The sequence below is a fragment of the Myxocyprinus asiaticus genome, chromosome 32 (genome assembly GCF_019703515.2).
Source record: "Myxocyprinus asiaticus isolate MX2 ecotype Aquarium Trade chromosome 32, UBuf_Myxa_2, whole genome shotgun sequence".
NCBI lineage: Eukaryota > Metazoa > Chordata > Actinopteri > Cypriniformes > Catostomidae > Myxocyprinus > Myxocyprinus asiaticus.
In genome coordinates, this window is record NC_059375.1 from 31,280,296 (window position 1) to 31,303,660 (window position 23,365).

Sequence of the window (23,365 nt, forward strand, 5' to 3'; positions counted from 1 at the left end):
AGAAGTTTAAAAGAGCTAAATAGAGTGCATGTTTCCATATATTTTTAAGACAAAAGACAGAAAAGCTCAGGACAAGTGCTACCACTAATTGTGCAGCAGCTGTTATACAGCCTTGCGCAAATGCAGAGGAGGCTTTTCGGATTGGGAATTGTAATCCATGTTTGCTTATGGTATTAGCTGTGAAGGGAAAGGAGCGTGATAAGCCTCTGCAATAAGGATTTATTGAAGGATCATTCATAAACTTCAGCAGAACAAATATATTCAATCTCCAGGCTCCAGGTGTGGGTAACATGACAGTCTTGTGGCATCACATTTGATGTGTCTCATCTGATCATTAACAATGTTGACTAGAAGACTAAAGACATTCAGTGCCCAAAATGTAATTTGTGATTCTGTATAGTGGCAACCATATAAAATGTAACAGCTGTGATTAAAACAGGACTATGTTGTGGAAATTGTTCATTACGTGTAAGGAATGATTCCAGACAAATGCAAGCAGTTCTTTTTGTCTATACTAGTTTTAGTGAGCACTTGCAGACCAGAGACTGAAATAAGCTGTATATCGAAAGTGAGGTGTAGAGTAATTCAGCAGAATATAATGACTGTTATAGCAGGGTATTTTATTCTTGTTCTGAAGCGCAAACCAAATTTCTCTCTGTTATCTGGATTAGCCTATTCATTTTCCAGCTGTAGTACTATTCCTAAAATACCTAGAATACTTGCAGAGATTTTCAAAATCCAATATCTGTCCATAAACTAAATCTAAAGCAAACAAATCTTCATGTACTTCTACAACTGCAATAGCATATTTTTCTATTGAGCTTTAAAGCTGATGAAATAGTTAATTAGTGGTGCTTGCTAAGGCCCATACTTGGGATAAGAGACTTTAACAAACCCCTAACATTCACTATTAAAGGGTTCGTTCAACTAAAAATGAAAATTATGTTGTAATTTATGTATCCTTTTCAAACCTGTATGACTTGAAATACTGTACGTAAAACAGACTAAGGCTGTTGTTCTGCCAAACATCTTCATTTGTGTTTCAAAGAAGAATGAATATGGGTTTGGAATAACATGACATGAAGAAATGAAGAAAAAAATGAAATTTGGGGGTGAACTATCCCTTTGAAAGTTGCTGTGTAACCCTGCACCATTTGTGAATGATACCTCAAATAATTCAGCTTGTTGAGGAGAGGTGCGATATTACTTTTATAAATGATTACGGTACACCTGGCAGACAATATACAGGTGAAAAATTCCCATAGACCAGAGACCCATTTTAGGGACCAGCATGCCAAAGTGACTTGGGAGTAGGCTTTTTTGACTTGAGCCAGTAAGCAACCACCCAGAACCGCATAGCAATGCACATAGAGCACCTTAGCAACCGCATAGCAATGCCCTGGCAACCACACACAACACCATAGGATTGTGGTGGCAAATTTTGCATCTGCAAGAAACCTTCACATTTTCTTCAGAAAATGCTCAAATCTTTTTTTTAAAAAACATCCATCATCTACTAATTCCACAAACACACGAGGACACTTTTCAAAAGCAGTATTTTTTCTACATTGATCTGAGTCATTTTTGCTTTGCCTGTCTTTGAGATACAACCACGGTGCAAAAGGCCTGTGCTTTAAAATAGGGAAGCAATGATTCATCTTGCTAATGACTTCAGCACACAACATCAGCAGCCCATGCACAGCATGAGAAAGTGAGGCTGCAGAGAGTGTCAATGGAAGCGTAAGAGGGGCTACAGAGCAAGGTGACCAGATATAGATAAACTGTTGTGTCACACAGTGGGTGGTCAGGTGAGTTGTTAAAGGGATAGTTCACCCCAAAATGAAAATTCTTTCATCATTTACTCACTCTCATGCCATGCCAGGTGTGTATGACTTTTTTCTTCTGCTGAACACAAACAAAGATTTTTAGAAGAATATTTCAGCTCTGTAGGTCCTCACAATGCAAGTGAATGGGTACAAAATTTTGAAGCTCCAAAAATCATATAAAGGCAGCCTAAAAGTAATCCATAAGACTCCAGTGTTTAAATCCATATCTTCAGAAATGACATGATATCTGTGGGTGAGAAACATCAATATCGAAGTCCTTTTTTTATGATTAATCCCCACTTTTACTTTCACATTTTTCTTTTGTTTTTGGAGATTCGCATTCTTTGTGTATATCACCACTAGGCAGGTAGGAAAATTTATAGTAAAAAAAGACTTAAAAATTGATCTGTTTCTCACCCACACCTATCTTATCGCATCTGAAGATATGGATTACTTTTACGCTGTCTTTAAATGCTATTTGGAGCTTCAAAAATTTGGTACACATTCATTGTGGGGTGATATTCTTCTAAAAATCTTCGTTTGTGTTCAGCAGAAGAAAAAAGTCATACACATCTGGGATGGCATGAGGGTGAGTAAAAGATGAGAGAATTTTTATTTTGGGGTGAACTTTAGAGTGCAACAGTCTGGATCCAGTAGTAAAAAATCCCATTCATTTATCCAATAGACTAATTGATTTTAAATGATAACTTATAAACCTTTAAAGACAGACCTATCATGAGCTACGAGGTTGTTCATCGCTGGTATATGCTTCAGTTGAAGCCATCCATCTGCGTTATTTCAACTTCACTGTTTAAAAATCGTGTTTGATAGCGGAATTTATGGTAAACAACTAGATTACCCATGGTACAGCAGGGAAAGATCCACCAATCAGAGAACAGCGGCCAACGAAACCAGCGAAACGTGCCTCTGAGCGACTGCCCACATCAAGTTGGTCTCTCTTCCCCTAAACTACTTATATATATGTACATATCGGAATATTTTGCAATAAACGTAAAATATATTGCTTCTATACTTATAATCAACAACCTAAAATCAATAGTTTTATATATTCCCTTTGTTATTTATTCAATGACATCCTTCCCAATGCTTCATGGGATTGTAGTCCATGTCCTCATGAAAGACGATAAGTACACAGCCTTGTACCTTTGTCTTTATGTCCGATTTTCAAATACTTTTTGCCTCAAAACAAAGTTTGTGATGTTGTGATTCTCCTCGGAGCTGGTTGGTTTGGTTTATGGCTTACAACTCTTTTATGAAGGATTTTATAAAAAGTCTATGGAAGAAATGAATGAGGGAAAATACTTCCAGAACCCAGATGGCTGAAAAAGTGGGCGGGCACTGTTATGCTCTATTCCTTTAGGCCAAAGGCAGGAGTTAAAACTAAAGGCTGATTTTAAAAGAAAAGTAAAAGCTTCATCTACTAAAACTATCAAAACATTTTTTTGGATTGGATGGCAGCTTGTTCACATTTAAAGTAGAAATGACCAATCTAAATGCATATTCCTGTGCATAGTGTGAACTTTTCATCAGTTCATGTTACTCTAAAGAAAAAAATATTCCTCTTCATAATCTTTAATCAAAATAGCTTATAATTACTTATAATGACTGATAAAATTACTCATACAAAATAGCTTGCTCTTTCTCTGAAATGACTTTCATTTTCCACTGACATCACTTAGGATGTGGACTACTGGATAATGGTAACCAATAGGCAAATAGCTACAATATTTATGCATTGTTTTAGCAAATTCCTATTCAGTTCTGGCTTCACTGTGTTATGTAACACCCACTTTTCACAACCCAATTAACTCTTGATGGATAACATCAAGCCCTGTCCTAAGTTTTCTTATTGAATATCTTATATCACTCAGAAATATGTCAAATTACGGAAGTAAAATGGGTTGCCAATGGCAATACATGTCGAAAGGCGAAGTGTGTAATATCTGTGCCACTAGCGTCACCACACTGGAATGCAAAAATAATGACTGCTTTTAAACAGGTTCCATTGGTTGGGATAACATATAGTCCCATCCCAAATTCACACCATTAGTTGAGCCAATGTTCCTGGGTCAAGCTGGTGGGGATGCTAAAACAGAGAAATTAAAGTGTCACGGAGCAATGGTGTTCACAGTATTAGGGGAATCAACCTAAATGGCTTACTTATAGTGCGTATAAAGCTGTATTGCGAGAAAATAGTTTGACATCAAAAAAATACACACTACACCTTTAAAACTGAGAATCTGATTGCCTTTACTCAGTGTTGAAGATCATACCACAAACGATTAGACAAAAAAGTTTTTTATTGTGGCCTGAGATGACAACACACATTCTCTAATATCCTTATCCTCTTATCCACCTGAGGAGGGTGTGAGAACCGGATGTGAATTTGGATGTTAGTTTTATCTTTCTATTTTCCTCTAATCTCATTTTGTAGTCAGGTGGTGTTTACACATTGCCAGGGTACCTACACATGTCCCTATCACAAAGGCCAAAGAGCTGCAGGGCTAGCCATGTGAGGAGGAAAGGATGATGCCAAGTGTAATTGCATCAGGGCCTGGTGTGGACAGTAACCTACTGCATTGGAAGAGTCTGTAAAGCAGGTTTTTTTAATCCCTGCTGTATTTGTGTGAAAATCTGTGATCAATAAAAGCTAAAAAGCCAAAGTTTTTAAAATGTTGCAACTTTTCGATAATGCAGAAACAGCTATATTAGCTAACAATTATACATACCATGTATAAACTAGTACATACATATAGTTTATGTATCTACACACTGTATATACACATGTATGCATATATAAACATATAAAACATATATACATGTTTAAAATGTAATTGCATGAAAACAATTATGGCTGTAGCAAGCAGTTTGTTGTTTTTAAGTTGTGAATTTGTCAAAAAATGTATCTTGTTGATATGTTTATTATGATAAAATAGAAATATAATTTCTATCATCAAAGCATATAGTAATTTTCTTCAAAGTAAGGCAATTGATATAGTTTAACAGTTTAATAAAGTATTCTTGTATCTTATTTGAAAGTACTAAAGTACAATGTAACAGCTTGTGCTTGCTGAGTAGTTAAATTATCTGTAGCATTATTTAAATAGGTGTTCCAAAAAGAGATGTGAATACCAACCATTTACTTCAATTAGGAATATATTAAAATCATAGAGGCTGCCACTTGGGAGACTGTGTCCATGTTTTGTGCAGTGACCTCTGAAATGTATTGACATTATTATTGTTCTTATCACTTCCAATAACAAGATTTACCTTGTCCCAGTGTCTCTCTTGATCTAATGCAATGATCACCATGGAAGGATTGGTGAGATAGCCATCAGAGTTGAAGGAGAGGTCCTTGTGTTCCCATGAAACATTTAGCATATGCCTGTTGAACAAACCAATCAGATAACACAAGCTATGTTATGATCTGTGTCCATAACCTGATTGCAAAGACAACATAAGTTCTGTTAAAGAACTCATGCAAAGATGCAAATAATACATTATCAATAGTGGTTCACTTCCACAATTTATCACAGATTGCTTTTATACCAACTATGAACTGTTCCGAAGTCCACATAAAACATATACCAGTCCACCTTTTCAAGCAACTCAAGTGCAGTTAGCTGGTGCACACCTAAGTTTAAAAAAATTCTCTCACACTAACCAGACAAATCAAGCTCTGTCTTCAAACGGACTCGGGTCTGTACCAAAAGCTGTACTGGGAAAGCATCCTAAAAAGTTGTTCTGAATTCCAAATGATTGTGCAATTGCCATGGATTTGATTCATCTCTGAAATGAGTCAGAAGACTATAAGGTAGAGAAAGGAGGACATTCCAAATAGAATCATATACGTTTTTTCCTTAAATAAATATAAATCAGAGGCTACAGACACTAATACATCTACAGTATTCATTCAGTCTCATTTTAATCCTCTTTCTCATAAACCTGAACATTTTTGCTAAATGAATTGTTCACTTATAGAAACAGGCAAGGGAGCTGAACATGAGCTAGGATTTAACGATGACTACCTACAACCAAAAATAAGGACGATAGAACAACATGAATTGCAGGCAACTTGACCATGTAATTTCAGAATGTCCTATAGGCCTATTGATGTAACATGTTTATGGGAGGATTATTTTTATTTTATTTTTTTACTTGCTACCTTATAAATCCTTTAATACAGTGCAAATCGGCATAAGTGTGAATGGAGGGTCTATGTCCTGTCTACGCTAAAAAGACAGCTCTTTAAAGGGGTGATATCATATATTTTTTAATTTTTTAAATTTTTTTAATTTATGTATTTCTACCAAAAACAGTCAAATTTTAGTTTTTTATGACCATTTTCCGTCCTTAAATTGAGATTTAAAATTAAACACCAAGTTTGTAAACACCCAATAAACGTGTAAACATGGACGGTGCAACTATGGAACTGTTCACAAGCGATATTAATATCTGTTTCAGGTCACAAGTTTGAAACGGGACGATATTAAATATACAGGTATTAAACACGTCCAAAACATTTTGAGATTGATCCACATCAACCACATTCAGAGGTGGTCAAAAACACTTTTGAAGTGTAAACGCTCATGCGCTCGAACAATAGCGAAGACTACTCACCTGTCAATCGCCATTGCAATAAAACAAGTGTTTTAAACTTTGCAGGTTATGTGTTAAAGGAAAAGGAAATAACCATCTAACCAATGATTTTGTGTAATGGCGACCAGGTATAGCTAAACTACAATGTGTCTTGCCTGACCACTTGTGATCGGATCAACCGAAACATCTTAATACCCGGTGTTAACAGAGCCTTCCGTTTAGAACGAGCCGTTTTTCTGTTCATTTTCAATAGATGCTCTTTTCGGACTGGAGAGGAAGTTTTGAGTTCTGAAAGTTCCACAATATCATTGAAAGTCAAGCTCTTTTATCTCAAAAGAACAAAGACAATTTGATTCCTCGTGAAATTACCCCTTTAAAGATTTTTGAACTGTATTCTGATAGACAGACAGAAGTCTGGGAACATGTCAAATTGAGGAACCAGTCATTCATGTGTCTCTGATACGCTTGATCACAGTAAGCTCGGAGAAGCAATTGGAACACTCTTTAATGAGGACGGTGACTCCCAGGTGAACAACCAATTTAACAAGGATATCTGAAGAATTTCCCATTCTCATTACAAGGGAGGGAGACCACAAGAACATGCTGTTTTTGTCTGGAAAAGCCAAGAAAAAAGCTATTTATTTTAAGATCTCCAGTGACCAACTAAACTGCAAGAATTTAAAAAGCCAGGATTTTGAGGATTTGTAAATTTGCCACCCACATTTTCCTGTTTAACTGAATTTGTGATCAAGTTGGACAAAAAAATAGGGCAATGTTAGCCAAGGGAGGACTAAATATATGACAGCTTCATCAAAAATTACTAGCAGCCAGAATACTCCAGATATTCCAAAGTGTATACTATGACCAGGGCTGCAACTTAAATTCACATGGCCTGGGATAAATTTAAACTGAGCAGTGTTAAGTGGGCCCCCGTATCACAGGGCCTGGGACGAGCTCAGTAAAAAAAAAAAAAAAACATAGCGAGACAAATGACAATTATGAACATATTATATTTGCTTATACTTTTTTTTCATTCAGGACTGGAAACTATCAATAACAATATATAAACATTGTAATTTTTCTGTTTTGCAGTTTTTAATAACAAAATAAAGCAAAGCACAAATTTCAATGATTCCAGAAAGGTGCCCTGCTTTTGACGGACAGGCTGATTGTTAGTTTAGCAATATGCTAACTTCAAACTCTTTTGGAGTCAATGTCTCAAAAAGCATATTTTGTCTTGTGTATACTATATATACTTTATTTTGTATTCAATATTACATTTTTATTTATTCTTTAATTATATTTTATTATTATCTCTGTCTTGTTGCTGTATTGTACTGTTGTGCACTGGAAGCTCCTGTCACCAAGACAAATTCCATGTATGTGTAATCATACCTGGCAATAAAGCTGATTCTGATTCTGATTCTTAAAAAGGTGCCCCGCTTTTTGACTGACAGGCTGATTGTTAGCTTAGCAATTTGCTAACATCAAGCTCTGTTGGAGTCAATGACTCAAAGTCAAGTCTCCCAAATGAAGTGCTTTTTGTATTGCTCGTAGAGTTACTGCCTTTTGAGTGTGCTCCAAATCAGTGAGTTTTGAGGTTCCATCTATGTTAGGATTCTGCCTTAGAAAGCATTTTCCTGCAGTAGAAAGCGAGGCAGCTCACTGCATTTTGGACCCATAATATTATTTTTAAGGTATGATCTTGATGTGGATCAATAAACCAGATTAAGGAGAGAGGTCAGACAATTTTTTTTATTCTTTCACTTCAAAAAGTTTTGCCTTACCTGAAGAGAGAATTGTTGGCATTTGGTTTGGCAGGACTAATGCAGTCACTGTGACCTTCAGGAATAAATCCTCTGTGCTTGTGGAAACTGTATACCCCTTTTACAATGACTGCCACACCTTCCCGAACCCGCTGACGTAACGTTTTCCTCCAGCTATCTGTGATAATACTGATGACCCCCACTGGAAAACTGTCAGGAGGAGGCACTTCAAGGTTTCCCACAGCCAGGCTGGGAATGACCCAGATGTATCCAGGCCCCAGCAACCCAACATCAGATGCCATCCTGAACAAGTACTGAGCCTCCTCGTGTGAGCAGTACACCAGGTATACCTGTGCATCCACCTGCTGTAGCATTCTGCGTGTGCGGATGTCGTTGGCCCCAACTGACATCTCGAAGCTCAGCACATCCTGCAGCTCCCACAGGAAGTAGCTAGTGTCAGTGAAGGACCGGATGTAGTCCACAAAGTTCTCGTAGCCGGGATACAAACTGGTGATCACCACAAAGTTACCCCAGTTGTACTCCTCCATCACTTTGAACATTGCATTTATCTGCTGCTCTACAGAAGCGCCCATCTGTAGAAAGTTAGAGCCTTCAGCCTGCAGAATCAAGGCATATAATTATCATAAATATCTATTGTTTTATAACTTTTTAAAGTACCATAGTAATTCATGTGGGTACAATAAAGTTATCACATCAGAATAGCAAGACATTTTATGTGATATATGCAATCAGCAGAGATCTAAGCACCCTTCATCATGACAAATAAATGGACTATCTGAGCACCACTCATTATAGTGACTGGACTTACCAACATGAGTTCATGCCACCTCATCAAGATCATTAGATAAAGGAAATGAGCCTAAATACATGTGAGCTAATGTACCAGCAATAAATACAAATTGAGGTAAAATGTAAAACGTCTAGGTTAATGGTGTAACCTCTGTTCCCTGATGAAGGGAACGAGACGTTGTGTCGATGTAGTGACACTAGGGGTTCGATCTTGATCTTGCAATGAGGCTCACTGGAGGAAACACATACTTGCATAGCCCCCGAGGCCAGCTGTGTACCAAGGCATCAGTACCGAAGGGAGCCTCGGACAGGGAGTACCAAAGGGGGCAGCGAGAGGAATCTCGGGAGGCGAACAGGTCAACCTGCGCCTCCCCGAATCTCTCCAAAATCAGCTGGAACATGTGGGGGTGGAGTCTCCACTCCTTGCGGAGCGTTACCAGCCATGAGAGCGCTGCACGGTTGAGGACGCCCGGAAGGTGAGTGGCTCGCAGAGACTTCAACGTCTGCTGACTCCAAAGGAGGAGGTGGCGGGCGAGTTGCGACATACGATGTGAGCGTACGCCGCCTTGGTGGTTTATGTATGCTACGGTCGCTGTGTTGTCAGTCCGGACCAACACATACTTGCCCTGAATCAATCAGGGCCAGCAATACTGCCAGCAACTCTAAGCAGTTGATGTGCCATTGGAGTCTGCTCCATACTGCTTGCCTGTTGCACATGGCTCCCCAGCCGAGTTCGAGGCGTCTGTCGTGACCACCGCATCACGCCTTGAGACCTGCTCTAAGGGAACACCCGCCCGTAGAAATGCCAGGTCCGACCAAGCACTGAAAGTCTGATGGCACTGTGGTGTGATAGTCACACGCTGGGTGCTGTGGCGCCATGCCCACCTTGGGACTCGAGTTTGTAGCCAGTGCTGAGGCGGTCTCATATGCATCAACCCGAGGGGGAGAACCGCCGCCGAGGATGCCTTATGCCACAGAAGCCTCTGAAATTGTTTCACTGGCACTCAGCACTGACTGTGCACATTCGGTCATAAGACGTGCCATGACAGTGAAAGAGATGTTCAGCGCAGGGGAGAGCTTGCTCTTCTCCCAGTTGACCTGAAGCCCGAGTCGGTCGAGGTGATGAAGCACAAAGTCCCTGTGCGCACACAATAGATCCCGTGAGTGAGCTAGGATTAGCCAGTCGTCGCGATAATTGAGAATGCATATGATCCCCAGGAGGATCTTCTTCTCACAGACCAGCGTACGGGCTCCGATGGTGCGGGAGCCGGGGACGGGGCGCGGGACTTTGGAGGCCTGAAGGCAGCCGAGTCGCGATGTGGCAAAATGTGTTTGATCGCCTCCGTCTGCTTCCTCACCGTCGAGAACTGATGGGCGAAGTCCTTGACAGTGTCGCCAAAAAGCCCCCCTTGGGAGATGGGCGCATCGAGAAAGCGAACCTTCTCGGCATCACGCATCTCCGCAAGGTTGAGCCACAGGTGCCGCTCTTGGACCGCCAGAGTGGACATTTTCTGGCCCAGGGCATGCGCTGTGACCTTCGTCGCCCGTAGGGTGAGGTTTGTCGCGGTACGCAGTTCCTGCATAAGCCCTGGGTCGGTTCTACCCTCATGCAGATCTTTCAATGCCTTGGCCTGGTGGACCTGCAGGATGGCCATGGCGTGCAGAGTGGAGGCGGCCTGACCCGCGGCCTTGTAAGCCTTCGTCATTAAAGCGGAAGAGAATTTACAGGCCTTGGAAGGGAGCCTTGGTCAGTCCCTCCAGGTGGCTGCGCCCTACGGGCATAAATGCACTGCTACGGCGCCCTCTACCTGGGGAAGCTCGACATGTCCCTTAGCCGCTCTGCCATTGAGGGTAGTTAGGATGGACGAGCCCGCGAAGCGTGTACAGGCAGAAAAAGGTGCCTTCCGCGAATTCGTTAGCTCCTCGTGCCCTTCCGTGAAAAAACGCACCGGGGCGGGGTGCAGCCGTGAGTCACGCTCTGATCCCAGAAACTAATCATCCAGCTGCAAACGCTCAGGGCATGGTGGAGGGTTCCACTTTAGCCCAATGTTCGCAGCCGCCCGGGCAAGCACGGCCTGCCATCTCAACGTCCGCCTCATCCTGAGGCGGACGCTGCTACTGCCCGTGAGCAGGAGCTCAGAAGATTCGTCCGCTTCCGACAGCAGAAGCCCACCCTCCGATGCTGCGACCGATAACTCATCCTTGTCACAAGCCGCGAATGAGACATTAAATCCACCCTGAGGCGGACTGCCTGCTTGACAGCTCTTCCGGGTAGAACAAGCGTGCTGGGGGATGGGAAGTCCGCGGGGGCTGAGCCGGCGGAAACGCTCCCATGTTCACATCCAGATCGCCCATGGCGCTCGCCAACCCCGGCCGCCTGAGTTTCAGCCCAGGATGGACCAGGTTGGGAAGCAGCCGCGGTGGGTCCTTGCTTCACGTAGAAGGAAGTGAGCCACGACTGCAACGTTCTCATGGGCATGTTCTCGCAATGAGAACATGACCCCTCCATGAAAGCTGCCTCGGCGTGCTGGCACCCCAAGCACTCGAGACAGATTTCATGGCTATCCGGAGGGGAGAGATAACGGCCACATCCAGTAGCACAAAGGCGAAAGGCCATCTTTAAAAATACGCCAATCGTTTGTGCGAGCTCTTTTAGTAGAAAACATACTCTTTAGAATATACTCTTTTAGCACCTGTAGACTCGGCCACCGAAGCGCCAAGGGGAAGCACAACACTCAACTGTGCGAGGGTGACCACTGTTATGCGCCGTAAATCCAGCAGCGTAAGCGTAGGTGATGGGACGAACACAATAGATGCATTCGGCTCTGAAGAAAAAATCTGAATGAGTGGTGCACGCCATCTCCTTTATACCCGTATGTCCGGGGCGGAGAGTGGCATGTAAATTCCACTCGCCAATTCTCATTGGCCTTTTCTATTTTAAGCAAAGGTGATTGGGGCTCTCAAGATCGAACCCCTAGTGTCACTACATCGACACAACATCGAGTGAGTGACAGACAGGGAACTTTGAATTCATACTGTGAAAGAGAGCAATTTAAGAGCTATTTAAACCTGTTTGCTTTCTTTTGTCTGTGGAACACAAAAGAAGAAATTTGGAAGAATGTACTAGCAGCTCTTTTCCAAGAAATTACAATAAATGGGTACTGGAGCTTTCATTCTTGAATGAATTATTCAGACAGGTTATGTGAACTGGGTCAATTGGATCAATTGATTCATTGAAAAGATTCAACTCAAAAGAATGATTCATTCACAAATAAGTAATTTACATGCAAGTTGTTAAACCAATGGACTCTTTTGGAATGCGAAAGTAAACGATAGCAGGGTAAACTTATATAGCGTTGAATGGGAGACCACAGCAAATATAATTTTTGCTTACCCATTTGCTCCAACATTAAAAGAAAGAAAAAAAAAACACTATTATTCTTTCACAGCTTTCCAAAAGAAGAAAATAATAGAGGTGGATTACAGCAGTCAGAAGAGAGAAAGAGACCAAATTTACCTTCACTCCCTCAGCAGCTTTATTAGAAACCTCATCACAGCTGTGGAAACTTGTTTTTTAAAAACATATTACAGGGTTATATAATACAAAGTTTAATGTTATAAATTTACACTTAATAATAAAAAATTTGAAAATAAAAAAAGTTTGCTAGATTTATGCTGCTAAATAAGGCAGAAATGTGTCATCAGACTGTGAAAAGGGTCCATTATGCTTAAGGCGAGAACATGTAAGACGATTCTTTATTTGGGGAAGGTCATAAAAGGTTTAAGCAAAAAAAAAAAAAACTTTTCAGTGAATAACGACTTAAATTTTGTTGTGTCTGTTCCTTGCACAAATTATGGCAGAATTTACATTTTGGGTGGACTATTTTTTAAATAAATTTTCACTTATGATATGTTTTTTAAATTGGCCAATAAATGAGCCTCTGATAGGAACCATAACTCAGAAAGCACAATAATATTTCTGTATTTTAGTTTTACGGGTTTCTGAACGTATACAGGAGATCCATGATAACTCAATCATTGCACACGGGACTTTCTCATACCATTGAATGAGATAATAACAATAACATACAGTATGATACAATAACATGTATCGATGAGTAACATTAACCTTCAACACGTTCCAAAGTGTGAGATACGAAAACTGAATTTACAACGCAAAGGCAATTCACTAGACTATTGATCCTATCTGTGCCGGAGACACACATAGTAGGCTTGATTTATTGCTTGACTTTCAACCATTATTCCTCTTTCTGTAATCCTATTGAATAGATGTACACTTGACACCTAATACACATTTGTCCGTGCAGCTGTTTAATATCATACCCGTGTGATGGGCTCACTGGAAAAATGTGCACAAATTATACGCACATAGAGAAATGTGCAAAACTGCACTTAAAGGGGATAGAGGTGCTTAAGAAACAATATCTCATTGTTTTGAGTTCTGTGGAACACAAAAGAGAAGGATATAGCTGCAGACAGAGCTCCAAAAAGGGACGGGAGCTCCAAACCACCAGCAAAGTTATAGGGAGCCCCTAACCTAACCATTTCCCTAAACCTAACCATGAGTGGCAGTGACACCCCCTTTTGGAGTTGGCGCAACCCCCTTTGGAGTAACCCCACCTCTTCTTGAGTAACCCAGCCCTCTTTTGGAGATCCTGCCCCTATTTGGAGAACTTCGGCCTGCAGCTACACCTACTTAACACAAAAGGAGATATCAGTAAAAATGTTAGGGACTCACATCCTCAGTCATCATTTACTTTCATTGTATGGAGAAAAAAAGCACCATCAACATTTATTAAAATTTGTCCTCTTGAGTTCCATGGAAGAAAGCAGGTTTGGAACAAAATTAAGGTGATTAAATGATGATAGAATCTCATTTTTGGTGAAATAACACCAACTCACTATTCAGATGATGTTTTTATTTGGACAATATGTGCTTGTATCATGCATATTATGCTTACATAAAAAATATTAAACTAAAAGGGTTAAAAAAAAATGTGCATTACACTTGTCGTTATTCTCATTTCAAGCATAAACTGTCACGGAAGTAAATGTTTAGTTAGAATTGTTTTAATCTCACATCAGTTAAATTCACACTGCGCTCAGTTGTGAATCAATGTAAAGCATCCTAATGCCCTACACTGCCAACTACATTTACTTCCACTAAACAGCATGAAATGGCTCAAAGTTACAGGAGGAGGTGGTGTCCAATTAAGTTCCAAAGTGAGAAAAATGGGTGTGGAGGTCTGGGAGTGTCAAGAGCCGAGAGACATCCTCCAAAGATTCCTTTCTGACTAGAGCTTTCCCCTTCTCTGACAAACTGATCCAGTGTCCTTCAAATAACTTCTGCGGTTAAAGTAGGCTAACTTACGGAAAGAGAAAGGGCCTTTGAATGTAAGGCGCTTTGGGATTCACTAACTCTCCTCTTCTGCCAGATTTCTTTTTTTTTTAAGAAGTTGTACAACTCATCCAGACATGGCTTAGCTCTCCTGCGACTCAGTAAGAGCATTTCAGAGTCATGCCTAAGCAGTCAAATATGTTTTTGTTAGCAAATGACTTGCTCCTCCAAGGGCCACCATGGTATTGTTACGGTAATAGACACTGTGTGCATTCTGAGTCTCCAGCACTGAAAGACGATTTGTAAACTGGTTTTCTCATCACTTTTAATATAACTAATTTGCAATAATTCACCCTAAAATGAGAATTCTTTCATTATTTACTCACCCTCCAGTCGTTCCAAACCCATGTGCTGTTATTTATGTGCTGTTAGTTTAAAAAGCTAGAGTTTAAAAAACTTCAGGAAATGATGATATAAGGACACTTTTTAGTGTCATTTTTTAAAGGATCTTTTAGTGCTCTTTCATAATAATAACACCATGGTCATTGGGCTGTTAAAGTTAATTGGCAAATTCAGGTTGGACATTTAGTTCCATATTTTTTTATGCTCTGCTGTCTGTTAGACTCCTTCGGTGAAAAATCCTTCGGTGCCAAAATACATAATTTTAATCAAATTCTTACACAATAACCTGACATTGAAGACACTCATATTTTTTTGCCTTTCTGTTCCACTTTTACATCTTATCACCCTTCATCAATTCGCACACCATGGGAGTCTGAAAGGCATTTGAAAAATGACAGCTGGGCAGAAATGAGTCCTCCTCTCTATCTGGTATTGAAGATACTCATCTGTCCCATTAAATCCAGGGCTATTGTATTTCTCATTTAAAGATATACATCTTCTACCACTCCATTTGCATAATGATTGTTGTCTTGTCTTAAAAATGTTTTACTAAACTTCTCTGGTGAAATTAATTTCAGCATCAGAAATAAAAACACAGATTATAGGTCCATACTCCATATTGTAAAATCCACTGAGTGTGCGCTAAGAGTACCAAAACAATAGGACCACACATTTTTGCTTGCTAAAATTAAAGGGGATAGTACACCCAAAAATGAAAATTCTGTCATTACTGTATTTACTTACACTTGTGCTGTTCCAAACCTGTATGCTGTTTTTTATTTTATTTTTTTTAAAATTTTTTTGTGAACTTAAAATACATTTTTGAAGAATCTTTACATAGCTCTTGACATAAAATAACAATTCAGTGACAACAATAGTGTTTTTTAGGTGGTTTATGGTGTTTTTCTTTGATAAATGTGGTCATTTATCAAAGAAAAAAACAAACAAACACCTAAAAGTAGTCCATAAGACTTGGCACTATATTCCAGTCAATACAATAGCTTCTTGTGAGTTTAAGACTATACAATTTAAGGGGTGGGGGGGGACTTCATTTGTGGAACTTCATAACGGTGAGTAATAAAGACAGAATTTTAATGTTTGGGTAAACTATTCCTTTAATGTCAATGTTCCTTTTATGTTCTTTTTAATTTGTTCACTAAAGTACACTGTCAGTTATGCATTGCGTAGCATTTTGGTGGCATTTCTGAGCTGGTGTTATAAAGTTTCTAAGGCATAATGCTAACATCACTCTTTTGCTTCCAAGTATGCCCCTGTTATTTACGAGGACTACAGACACATTGTGCAAATGTCAGTGTAAAACATAAAACATTTATATATTAATATTAATGTTAATATCCTATTTTAATGGGAGTGGTGTGGTGCCATGCGAGGTTCGGACGTGTGAACGGCGAGCTCTGTGCACTTTGCTAGTTTGAATACTTTTTGTGTCATAAACCGGTGAGATTCGATACACCCTCTTCCATAACTGTTCTATGAAGACAATATGTTAAAAAATTCAAAATCTTCGGGCTCTGGAGACATTAAAAGACACTTATGTGCTCAAGCTGAAGCCCCTGGGCAGCAGGCTGAAAGCCCGGGACTCAATTTGGCCAGTGAGGTGAAAGAGATTCAGCGTCAACTGTTGAACATGTCAGCAATGCTGACGAAGGTCGTTGCTGACTTGGAGGTTCTTGCGGTAATACGTCGATCAATCACTGCCATGGAGACAAAATTCACTGAGTTGGTTACAAGAGTGGCAGTTGTTGAGAAACGGATCGATTATCTGGAGTCATCGGAGAGAGAATTAGCTGCTAACCTGCTAGTGACCAAGGCAGACTTGGAGCGGGTCTGGGAAAAGTTGGAAGACCTTGAGAATCTTAACCGGCGAAATAACGTCCGAATTGTTTGAATTCCTGAGGACGAAGAAGGCCGAGATATATTGAAATTCCTAGACAAGCTCTTCCCATGTCTGCTCGACATAACAGACCATAAGCTGGAAATCGAGCGAGCTCACAGAGTTCCGGCTCGAACATCCGTGGAGGGAGACAGGCCCTGATCAATTCTGGACAAATTTCTGAGATCATCCATAAAGATCTCGTTTTACGCAAGGCGAGGACTAAAGGAAGGCTTTCTTGGAAGAACCACAGCATTTTCTTGTTCCCAGACTTTGTGAATTCGACAAGAAAGAAACGTGATTCAAGGAATGCAAGAAACTCTTACATCAACGGAAGGTCGCTTTTGCACTGATGTTCCCGGCAAAATTGAGAATAGATACTAAGGATGGCCGCAAAAATATTTACATGCCCACAGCAAGCAATGTCCTTCATAAAGTCAATGACTGAGTAAGTTATTTGTGGTTCTCATACTGCAGCCGAGTGGGCCTGACTCACTGAACATTCACTTGACTGGAACTGAGCATCTTTTTTGTTTCTTTTTGTGCTGGTTCAGCCTAGCGGCTGGAGTTTGTTTTGTGGAATAACACACCTTCGGGACAGTTTGTGGATGAATCTGCACGTTCTTTGTGCTTATGCCTCCTATTGGCTGGAGTTTGTTTTATAGATTATTTTCTGTTGTGTAATTCTGTCTCACAAAATGTGTATAGAAACACCGGATTTGAGCAATCCGACGGCAAAGTACATGGACTGTTTGAGTTTAGAGGGATGGACGCTGGTTGACGCTGTCGTGTGCGGGGTTAATGCACACATTTTTCTTTTATCTGTTTTTTTTGTTCGGGAAGATGTTTGGGGTTTGATTGTTGCACTAATGTTGGAATGTGGTCGTTATAATTTTATTTTTGACACACAATCTATTTTTTCTAATATGTCAAAATGTAAAATGTTAATATGAGTGACTTGTCTCTCTCGGCGTGGAATGTGAATGGGTTGGGGCATCCCATAAAAAGAAGGAAGGTTATTTCTTTTCTTAAACGAAAGAAATATGATATAGTGTTTCTTCAAGAAACGCATCTTTCCCCGCAGGAAGCTGAAAAATTTGGGAAGATATGTGGTGGACATGTTTTCTTTAGTGCTGGCTCAAGTAAGAGCAGGGGAGTCATTACATTGATAAGTAAACATCTACAATTCAAATGTCTCAGATTAAAGATAAATTAGGAAGAGTCATTATTGTTTTAGCAGAAATTCAGGGGCTAAGGTTGATTTTGGCTAATATTTACGCACCTAACGCTGATAATCAGGGCTTTTTTTATAGATTTTGAAGGGATGTTGCAAGCCGCTGGCACCCCTCATGATACAATATTGGGAGGTGACTTTAATCTTTTGATGGACTCAGTCCTTGATCATAGTGAAGCAAAAGTGTGTAAGCCCCCTAGGGCAACAGTGATGCTTCACATGATGTTTAAATATCTTGGTCTTACAAATATTTGGAGACTTTTAAACCAATCTGGTAGGGACTATACATTTTCATCAGTCCATAAGATTTATTCTAGAATAGTTTTATTTTTTTTATATCTAAGTCCCTCATTTCATCTGTTGTTGATTGTTCAATTGGAAACATTTTAGTCTCAGATCATGCCCTGGTGAATTTAGAGGTGTTGCCACATACGGAGAAAAATAAATCATATAGTTGGCACTTTAATGTATCCCTTTTGCAAAATCCTGAATTCCAACAAATGCTAAAGGCTGAAATCAATGTCTATATGGAGACTAACTGGTCCTCAGTATCCTCTGTGGGCATGACTTAGGTGGCACTTAAGGTGGTTCTTAGGGGTCGGATCATACAGTATACCTCATTCATCAAAAAATTCAAAGCACGAGAACTCGTGGAGTTGGAAGGGAATATTAAAAGTGCAGAGGCAAAGCTGAAGCGCCGTATGTCGTCTGATGGCCTCAGAGAATTGACCCGATTGAAATACAGATATAATACTATTTTGCCACAGAAGGTGGAGTTTTGGCTATTCAGGGCAAGACAGTCATATTTTGAGTCGAGGGACAAAGCAGGGAAGCTTTTGACTAGATAGTAGAGAGAATCTTTTTCTACCATTCCCTCAGTGAAATCTGCTGGTGGTAAATATTTACCTCAGCCATTGATATTAATAATGCTTTTAAAGAATTCTTTCTTGATCTCTATAGATCCACGTCTTCGCCTACTTATGAATACATTAGAAATTTTGTGGAACCATTAGAACTCCCTAAACTGATGATTGAGCAAAACAATTATCTTGATTCTGAGATAACCTTGGAGGAGCTAGGCAAGGTAATTAAGGCCTTGCATACAGACAAGCCTCTGGGGCCAGATGGCTTTGCCGCTGAATTTATTAGATCTTATGCTACAGAACTGGCTCCACTTTTGTACCGAGGCAGGCGAGGGTAAAGGATCTAAATGTAGCTTTAATGAAACAAAGATAAACTAAGTAACTCAGAATATAAAGAAACAAAACACAGGGAACCAAGCACAGAGCGAAACACATGCGAAGACTGACAAAGAAACCATGGGAAACAAGGGTTTAAATACATAAGGGAAAACAAGGGAACGAGGAACACCTGTGGAAACAATCAGGGTAAACCAATCATAAAATGAAACTACAAAGGACTACAAAACTAGCACAGGAAACAGGAACGTGGAACTAAACAAGAATTTCAACATAAAAGTCTAGTCACAAACAGGGAATATGTGACAACTTTTGTTAGAAGTTTATACGGAATCATAAAAGCATGGAAAGCTTCCGCCAACCATGACACAAGCCCGGATCAGTCTGATTCTTAAAAAGGACAAAGATCCAAGCGAGCGTAAGGGTTATCGTCCAATTTCCCTGATCCAGCTAGACGTAAAAATATTGTCAAAAATTCTGGCTAACTGATTAAGTAAAGTTTTGACATCTTTGACATCTACAGGTGGACTCCAATCAAAGTGTAGAAATATCTCAAAGATGATCCAGGGAAATTAGATGCACCTGAGCTCAATTTTAAGTGTCACAGCAAAGGTTCTGAATACTTATGTCAATGTAATACTTCAGTTTTTTCTTTTTAATAAATTGGCAAAGTTATCAAAAATCTGTTTTTTCTTTGTCACTATGGGGTATGGAGTGTAGATTGATGTGAAAAAATAAAACAATTTAAAGCATAAGGCTGCAACATAACAAAATGTAACAAAAAATACTTTCAGAATGCACTGTATATATACAGTATAACCAATATAAATTTTTGTCAGGGCCTCTATGTATGCTATATGAATTTGTGTTTGGTTATTTCAATTTTATTGTGAATTCTATTCAGAATGAAGTAGGCATGTATCATAACTCTCTGTTCCTAAAATCACTTATTGATAGACCACATGCAGTTAGGTGATAACAAGAATCGAGTGATAGTAATGGAGCTTTCTCAAAAGAGAAAAACTGTGTGTTCAAATTGCTTTGCATTCATTCCCTAAATTTTGCCATTGCCAATGATAGACAAGACTCTGTCATTTTTGTTTCATTTACAGTATATGCAGTGTGGGCTGCCAGCAGACACTCAATACTGTACACAAAACTCACTACAATTGCTGTAATGTAAAGAATGTAAGATTACTATAAAATCTATATGCTGTGGCTTTTATGTGCATTGAACAACTGCAATTTTACAATATTTTTTATGTTATTCAGAAGATTGCACAACTCAATAATCAGTGGAAAATAGAACACAACTGTTGGGTGCTGGTTGTACATCATAAAACCTATTGATTTTCACACCTCACAAAATCACTTCCATGCAGCTGTTCAATAGCATGTCAGTGCAGTGTGCTTACAAGAAAAATACAGGCACAAATCACATACACATGCTAACATTTCTCGACCTCACAGTAGTTATTTCAGTCTCACTGTGTTTCTAATAGGAGTGGTGAGAGGAGCGTTGCTGATTATTTCACAGATACCCCTGCTTAAATTTGGATTTTATATTTGAAATGTAAATTTGAAGTTTTTTTTTTTTTTTTTTTTTTCATGCTTTAATGTATGTCTGCTTTGTCTGTGAAGTTTACCTGTAATCTGAGTAAACGGCAAGGACCTTTGGAAAACTCTAGGTTATTTTCATTATTTGCTAATTGTGTTGCGCTGACATACATTTTTAATATATATATTTTGCTAAAGGCACAGACAATTGGCTAATGTTAATGAACCATAAGTGGTATGATTGGCACACACAATGAATGCAGTTTTCTTTATTTGGCAAAATAAAATTAAAAATTAAAAAAATAAACTAGAATTAAATGAATTTTAAGTGATTCAGAGTTTTTTTTATTTATTTATTTATTTATTTTTTATCTAGGACAATCATTTGAAACTTCAAGTAATAGTTTCACCAAAAATGAAAATTCAGTCATCATTTACCAACCCTCTTTTGCAATCTATATAACTTCTGTTCTTCTGTGGACCACAAAAGGAGTTATTTATAGCAGATTGTCCAAGCTGCTCTTTTCCATACAATGAAAGTGGATAGTGACCACGGCTGTCAAGAACGATTTTCAACATGAGAATTTCAGTGAATAACTACTTAAATTTCAGTCTATTACTTAAAATTTTAACTCCTTACATTATTACAAAAAGCTATTATATGGCTTCAGAAGACTTTGAATATGGTGCATAAGTCATATGGACTATTTTACGATTCTTTAATGGTGCTTTTTTTGTCCTTTTTTGAGCTTGACAGCCTCTAGTCCCCATCCACTTTCACTGTATAGAAGAGAGCAGCTTGGACATTTTGCTCAATTTCTCCTTTGGAGCTCCAGAACAAACAAAATCATACATGTTTCAAAAGACATGAGGGTCAGTAAACTATTACAAAATTTTAATTTTGGGTGAACTATCCCTTTAAGGGTAGAGTATTGAACTTTTCTAGGTACATTGACACTATATCAGGTTTCTGATCTCAGGAAATCTCCTATTCTGACAGATCCTTGAGAACTACCACCTTTTCAAAAACTCACTTTATGAAGGATGACTACAGCAGAGCCTCCACTGATGCCAACAATGGGGATAGACGTCTGGGAGGAGGTAAAGTCTAAGATTTGAGCCACAGCTTCTGAGTCCACGTCATCTTCAAACACCACACCGTGAAGGCTCTCTGCAGCCATTGTCTGACAGAGACGTGTGAGTAAAGCCCTTGGGTTAGTGTCATTCACCAGCACGGTGATCGGGTTCACTTCTAGCGGCATGTCAAGAAAGTTCTCTGGACTCAGACGGCCCTTGATCTCACCATGGTGGGCCGTGCCACTGAAAACCACAGCCACATTGACTGAGGGAGGGCCGAAGAATGGACGTCCCCAGCAGTGAGTCATTACATTGAGTAGGAGATGGAGAAAGAGCAGGAGTTCAAAAGAGGGACCCCAACACCCTCGAGGAGTGGCCATTTCAGCCTCCTACAGCCTAAAAAGGAGAAAGAGAGCACTCATTTAATAATTTCAGAATTGTTGTTACATGTTTGGCATATACAGTGGTCCTAAAAAGTATTTGGACACTTTGGGTACTCAAGTCAAACTTAAAAATGCCGGAAAGTCACTGCATTACACAGCAAAATATCAAACCAAGTCACATCAGTAAATAAATAATGCTGGAACTTTTCTCAGAACTAACTTCACTTTTCTAAGACAATTTGCAATTACTTTTAAGCAACTGGTGACAAGTTGATTTTTAGTGGTTGTATGAAGTTATGCATGAAGTCAATATGTCATACACTGTATGTGTATCTTCAAATTTGGGCACTTTTAGCACTACGGACCTCTTTTTCGAGAGGTAAGGTCTTGATAAATTATAAGTCAATATGTCATATACTGTATGTGTATCTTCAAATTTGGGCACTTTTAGCACTATGGACCTCTTTTTCGAGAGGTAAGGTCTTGATAAATCATTTTTTGATTTTCATTTTTTATTATTTGTCTACTAACAATGTCCAACAGTGTATGTACACGCACAAGCATTTTTTATGAAAGTCATGAACATTCCCACCCCAGTGTCATTTCCACCACTTCTCATATTCTGTATTGTGTTAAATAGAATTCTGTGGTGGAAATTACAGTGATAGAAATAAAATTATTGGAATAAAATTGCCAACTCTTTTGTCCTGCTAAAGCTAATTTAATAGATAAAATTGTATGTACTGTATCTTACATGCATACTATCAAATATCATACTTTTTGCATAATTTGGCCAAATTACTGCTTTATTGGAAATTATGCAAAATAAAAATATTCTGCTCACACGTGATATTTATCTTGATTTTATCTTTGTTTTCTTCAAACTTCACATATCATATTTGATCTCAAACATGCTCTTCACTGAAACTTTTGTTGACCTGGTTAACAAGTACACTAACTTTGGAAAAAAGTTTATGAGGGTCAAAATTGTTTGGTGTGGTGGAAATGATGCCACAACTAAACTGATAAAATAATATTCACACAATAAATATTGACATGTTTATGTTTATTCCACTTTTTGTTAAGTTTTTCAGATTAAAACATGTAATAATTAGTATTTTTTTAAATGGATTATCATAGTTTAATTTTGAAATAGATTTTCAATATATATATATATATATTGAAAATCTATTTCAAATATATATAATTTAAATATATTTAAATATAAATATAAATAT

At 38.9% G+C, this 23,365-nt stretch overlaps 1 protein-coding gene across 1 annotated transcript in view; it reads right to left on the reverse strand.

Moving 5' to 3' along the window:
• The window catches only part of LOC127423158 (glutamate receptor ionotropic, NMDA 2C-like), a 45,445-nt gene extending 23,321 nt beyond the window's left edge, over positions 1-22,124 (reverse strand). Inside the window, exons 1-3 of the mRNA XM_051667273.1 lie at positions 21,702-22,124; positions 8,234-8,829; positions 5,118-5,232 (exon numbers count right to left, since the gene is read on the reverse strand). Coding sequence (XP_051523233.1) covers positions 5,118-5,232; positions 8,234-8,829; positions 21,702-22,124 — 1,134 coding nt within the window. The remainder of the gene's footprint in view (positions 1-5,117; positions 5,233-8,233; positions 8,830-21,701) is intronic.
• Between the last annotated feature and the right edge of the window lie 1,241 nt (positions 22,125-23,365).